This window comes from Fukomys damarensis, unplaced genomic scaffold (genome assembly GCF_012274545.1).
Source record: "Fukomys damarensis isolate Sample0158 unplaced genomic scaffold, DMR_v1.0_HiC HiC_scaffold_37, whole genome shotgun sequence".
Lineage (NCBI taxonomy): Eukaryota > Metazoa > Chordata > Mammalia > Rodentia > Bathyergidae > Fukomys > Fukomys damarensis.
This window is the reverse complement of record NW_022900949.1, coordinates 3,368,986-3,374,985: the sequence shown is the minus strand read 5'-3', so window position 1 is coordinate 3,374,985 and position 6,000 is coordinate 3,368,986. Positions and strand designations below refer to the sequence as shown.

The following is a 6,000-nucleotide window of genomic DNA, read 5'->3' as shown; positions in this document are numbered from 1 at the left end:
CCCCCCCGTGCACCCTCGCAGCCATCGAAGTCGTCCCCTCACGCTGACCCTCTCGCTCGAGTACCTCCCGCGGCTTTTCGTACCCACCCACCCGTGCTCTCTCAGTCCCTTCAGCGGGGTGCTGAGCGTGAAGAAGACGTCCCTTGGCATTGTAGCGGGCGGGAGGATGAACCCCTGGGTGAAAAGAAAGGGGTCGGACTCGCGCTGGCCGTGGCCGGAGAGAGTCTGGGCCCAGCCTTTGAGATGGCCCCCCAGTGTCCGTGGCACAGGGCTCGGATGTCCTCGAAAGGGTGAAGCGAGCCCAGGGCAGCCCGGGCCTCAGCGTGGGTGCAGCCCCACCCTGAGCTCCCCTCACCTCCGGGCAGACATCGACGAGTGCCGGGAGCTGCCGGGGCTGTGCCGGGGAGGTGACTGCGTCAACACCTTCGGCAGCTTCCAGTGCGAGTGCCCGGCTGGACACCACCTCAGCCGGGACAGCCGTGTCTGTGAGGGTGAGTGGGGACTCTTCCTGGGCCGCGCTGGGCCCTTCCCTCCCTCCTTGCCTTCCTGCTCTGCCAGGCTTCGTGAGGGCCCCAGAGGGAGGACCACATTAGATGCCCCGGTTTGCTTGCTGCCCTGCTTCCAGCAGCCACTGCCATCCACCTGTGCATCCATAACCAAGGGTCATTTTCCATCCACCCATCACCCACCCATCCATCACTCATCCATCCACCTGTCCATGCATCCACCCATCCATCCATCCATCCATCCACCCATCCACCCATCCACCCATCCATCCACCCACCCATCCGTCCGTCCACCTGTCCACCCATCCACCCATCTGTCCATCCGTCCATCCACCCATCCGTCCATCCGTTCATCCACCCATCCATCCACCCATCCGTCCACCCGTCCACCCATCCGTCCATCCATCCATTCATCCATCCATCCATCCACCCATCCACCCATCCATCCACCCCCCCATCCGTCCGTCCACCTGTCCACCCATCCACCCATCTGTCCATCCGTCCATCCACCCATCCGTCCATCCGTTCATCCACCCATCCATCCACCCATCCGTCCACCCGTCCACCCATCCGTCCATCCATCCATTCATCCATCCATCCATCCACCCATCCACCCATCCATCCACCCCCCCATCCGTCCGTCCACCTGTCCACCCATCCACCCATCTGTCCATCCGTCCATCCACCCATCCGTCCATCCGTTCATCCACCCATCCATCCACCCATCCATCCATCCACCCATCCGTCCGTCCACCCGTCCACCCATCCATCCACCCATCCGTCCGTCCACCCGTCCACCCATCCATCCATCCACCCACCCATCCATCCATCCACCCATCCATCCATCCATCCACCCACCCATCCACCCATCCATCCACCCACCCATCCGTCCGTCCACCTGTCCACCCATCCACCCATCTGTCCATCCGTCCATCCACCCATCCATCCATCCGTTCATCCACCCATCCATCCACCCATCCATCCACCCACCCATCCGTCCGTCCACCTGTCCACCCATCCACCCATCTGTCCATCCGTCCATCCACCCATCCATCCATCCGTTCATCCACCCATCCATCCACCCATCCATCCACCCATCCATCCATCCACCCATCCACCCATCCATCCATCCACCCATCCATCCACCCATCCATCCACCCATCCGTCCGTCCACCCGTCCACCCATCCATCCATCCACCCACCCATCCATCCATCCACCCGTCCATCCATCCGTCCATCCACCCGTCCATCCATTCATCCCCCTGCCTCTACCCACTCAGAAGTGACCTGGCTTTACAACAACAACCACGCCTTTCCTCCCTTGGGCCAAAGCTGATCAAGACCCAGAGCTGAGAGTGGGAAGGAAGAAGATAGAGGGGTGGCCCCGCCTTTCCTTCACACACACTTCACCTGTCCCTCTCGTGCTCATGAGTCACAGTGAAGGTTAGCTGGTGTCTAGGACTGTGGGTCTCCGATGTGCCAAGGTTCCTTGTTACTCAGTCACCACGCATGCACTGGTGTTCCTGTTGTGATCCTGCTTCTCAGATGCAGAGACTGAGGGTCAACGAGGCCAAACGGCTCATCCAGGAGCAGCAGCCAGTGAGCAATCAGGATGGGCTCTGGGCCTGGCCATTGTGATCACTGAGCTGACCTGGAACTCACTGTGTAGCCCAGGCTGGTCTCAAATTCACAGCGATCCTCCTGCCTCAGCCTCCCGAGTGCTGGGATGACAGGCGTGAGCCACCACGCCTGGCCGAGCTGAGCTCTTTTAGTGCAAGACACGCCCCCATCCATCCATCCAACCAACTACCCATCCATCCCATCATCCGTCCGTCCAGTCATTCGATTCATTATCCATCCACCCATCCATCCACTTATCTGTGCCTTTATTCATCTGTGCATCTATCTATTCATCACCCATCCTTCCATCTCGTCATCTATGCATCCAGCCAACCTTCCTTCCTCCCTTTTTCTTCCTTGTAACCGGGAAAGATTGAGTCATTATGAGAAACGAAGTTTGGCTCTAATCCCCCCACACAAACACACCCCAACAATCTGGTCCTTACGGCAAAGGTTTGCTGCCTACTGGCTGGAGGAATTCATTAGCCTGAGAATCAGTCCCCCCCCCCGTAAGTGCGGTCCTCCCCTACCCACGTGTACTTTCTGTGGTTTCTGTTATGCACAGTCAGCTGGAATCTGAAAATACTGAGTCAGTTTGTTGAGATGGGATCTTGCTGAGCCGCCCTGGGACTTTCCATGTAGCATAGGCTGATTTCCACTTTGAGATCGCTCTGCCTCAGCCTCCCTAGTGCAAGGCTTATAGGCATCCACCACTGCACCCAACTCGTAATATTGAGTGTGAAAATTCCAGAAATACCCAATAAACTCTTCTTGCAGTATGATTGATCTGTTTTATTGGTTACTTTTGTTCAACTCGCACTGTGCCTAATTTGGAAATTAAGCCTCACCACAGTTGTGTATCAGAAAATCACAGATTTATTCTATTGACAGGTTCCACAGTGTCCAGTGGCCAAAGATAAGCAGGAACAGGGCTGGGGATCTAGCTCAGTGGTTCTGCCTCCTGCCTCACAGCACAAGGTCCTGAGTTCGATCCCTGGCGCGCACACACACACAAAGAAAAGAAAAGGAAGGAAGGAAGGGAGACAAAAGAAAAGCAAGAACAGCCGGGCATGGTGGCGCACGCCTGTCATCCCAGCACTCGGGAGGCTGAGGCAGGAGGATTGCTGTGAGTCCGAGACCAGCCTGAGCTACGTAGTGAGTTCCAGGTCAGTCTCAACTACATAGTGAGACCCTGTCTCAAAAAACCAAAAAAATAAAAAAGAAAAAAGAAAAGAAAAGAAAAAAGAAAAGAACAACTGCTTAGTGATAAGAAAATCAACTCATAAGACCAGGTCTTTTGTTTGTTTTTCAGCACCGCTGATTGAGCCCAGTACCTTTGCACTGTGCTTAATCTCCATGTTTTTCGTTTTGTTTCGTTTTGTTTTTTGAGACAGGGGTCTCTCAAAGTTGCTAAGTCACCCTACCTGGGCTCAAATTTGCAGTCCTCCTGCCTGAGCCTGCCCGAGTGCTGGAATAACAGGAGTGTGCCACCACGCCTGGTTTAAGTGAGGCTGTGAGGGATGAGTAGGAGTTTTCTCAGTTTAGCCCATTGTTAAAAGACGCGGTATCACAGTATGTGGTGGGTCCCTGGGCCTGGCAAGGACTTACTCAGCCCCTGCCACTGCCTGCCACTGTCCCCTGTGCCTTCCCTCTCCTCAGATGTCGACGAATGCTCTGGGCACGCGGGCATCTGTGGCCCTGGCACGTGCTACAACACCCTGGGGAGCTACACCTGTGTCTGCCCCGCGGAGTCCCTGCAAGTCAACGGTGGCAACAACTGCATGGGTGAGATGTGTGCCGACTGGGGCACGAGGAACTGCTGGAGCGGCACCTGAGTAGGGCAGAGACTGCTTGAGAGTGACAGAGACGCATGTTTGAGGAAGAAAAGACAGAAAGGCTAAGCACATCTGAAGTGCCAATCTTGCTCTTTGAACAAGGCTACAGGATTCAGGAGCCTAAGGCTGCCATGTGAACGGTTGCCCAGGTTGTGCACTGCCCGATAAAGGCTAAACTATGAATGGCGCTTCCAAGCGTGTAAAGAAAGGCCCACCAAGTCCATCACGTCCAGATGGATCCATCATTAATTTCCATCTGTTTGGCCCTCTCTTCTTCTGACCAGAAGGGGCCCTTTCCCACACTAACTCTTCTCCCCTACTGTACCGCAGATGTGAGAAAGAGCCTCTGTTTCCGGCACTATAACGGCACCTGTGGGGATAAGCTGGCCTTCAACGTGACCCGGAAGACGTGCTGCTGCGCCTACAACGTCGGCCAGGCCTGGAATAGACCCTGCGAGGCCTGCCCCGCCCCTGCCAGTCGTGAGCGCCCTCCCTCTCCCGCTACCAAGCCTGGCCCTTCCCTGCGCATGTGCGCTGGGGTCTCCTAGACAACCCCGTCCTCTTCAGATGAGAGCAGGAGGGTGGGAGCGAGGCAGGGGTCGGGGGCTTAGCTCAGTGGTGCCGCCGCCCGCTCGCAAGCGCAAGGTCCCCAGTTCCATCCTGGTACCAAACAAACAACAGGCAGAAAATCGCAGCTGGGTGGAGAAGCAGGGATCCCCTGGACTGGAGGACTCTGGGGAAGACGAGTCCCTGATACAGCAGTTACGGTGCGGGGGGGACTGGGTGATCAACCGTTAGAAGAGCCAGGCATGGTGGGGCACCGCACGCCTGTCATCCCAGCACTCCAGGAGGCTGAGGCAGGAAGATAGCCAAGTTCGAGCTCAGTCCAGACAACTTCGAAACTTAGCAAGACCCTGTCTCAAAAAACAAAAGCAGAGTGCAGGTCTGGCTGGTTTTCTCTTGCTGTAGCAAAATACCCAAGATCTAGTAACATACAGAGAATAGAGATTTCGTGCACAGCTGTAATCCCAGCTGCTTTGGAAGGCAGGGGAATCAGGATTTCAAGCCCAACCTAGGTAATTTGGAAAGACCCTGTCTGTGAAGTAAATCCATAAGCCGGGCGTGGTGGCGCAAGCCTGTCATCCCAGCACTCGGGAGGCTGAGGCAGGAGAATCACTGTGAGTTCGAGACCAGCCTGGGCTACAATAGTGAGTTCCAGGTCAGTCTCAACTACATAGTGAGACCCTGTCTCAAAAAACAAAAACAAAAACAAAAGTAAATCAATAAATAAGGTTGGGGATGCAGCTCAGCGCAAAGACCCTGGGTTCAACCACAAGATGGGGTTTGTGGATGGGGGTGTGGCCATCAACCCTAAGCACCTCCCAAAGATTTCACCTCCAGACACTACTGGCTTAGGACTCCAGGGGGTCCGTTTCCAACGTGTCAACTTTGGGTGACCCTGGGGAGTCAAAGGGAGCTGTGAAGTCTGGGCAGAGGGCACAGCAGGCATACCAGAGCCGGGCAGCTACAGCAGGGCAGATCTAGACACAGAGGTATGCTTCTGGCCCAGGTATAGGGAATAACTGTCTTTTGGTACCGGGGATTGAACCCAGGACCTTCACACTGTCCTGTATCCTTGGCCCTTTTCATTTTGATACGGGGTCCAACCAAGTCACTAAATTGTCCAGGCTGGGCTTGAGCTTGCCATCCTCCTGCCTCAGCCTCCCGAGTAGCGGGGACCACAGGCCTGCACCACCACGCCCAGCTTCCAAGTTCAGGAGTTTCTGTGGGAGGGATGCCTGGGGCAGGGGACCAAGGTCTTGCGGTGTTACTGGAGCAGGCTGTGTCTGTGCCCAGGGGCAGCGGGCACGGCTGGTGTGGGCCCTGTGGGAAAGTGACGGGAAAATCCCAGCACACAGGCACACAGTGGCTTTGAACACAGCTGCTCAGGGCGGAGAGGGAGCGGGAGAGGTGGCCAGGCCAGGGCCAGACTGCAGGGGACAGGGGATTGCTCTGGAGCCCCGGGGGTCCGCAACGCT

General features: G+C 56.2%; 1 protein-coding gene across 1 annotated transcript in view; it reads left to right on the top strand.

Moving 5' to 3' along the window:
- Positions 1–6,000, top strand: part of Fbn3 (fibrillin 3) — a 57,219-nt gene that overhangs the window by 28,303 nt on the left and 22,916 nt on the right. Inside the window, exons 22-24 of the mRNA XM_033759401.1 lie at positions 366–491; positions 3,786–3,911; positions 4,292–4,441. Coding sequence (XP_033615292.1) covers positions 366–491; positions 3,786–3,911; positions 4,292–4,441 — 402 coding nt within the window. The remainder of the gene's footprint in view (positions 1–365; positions 492–3,785; positions 3,912–4,291; positions 4,442–6,000) is intronic.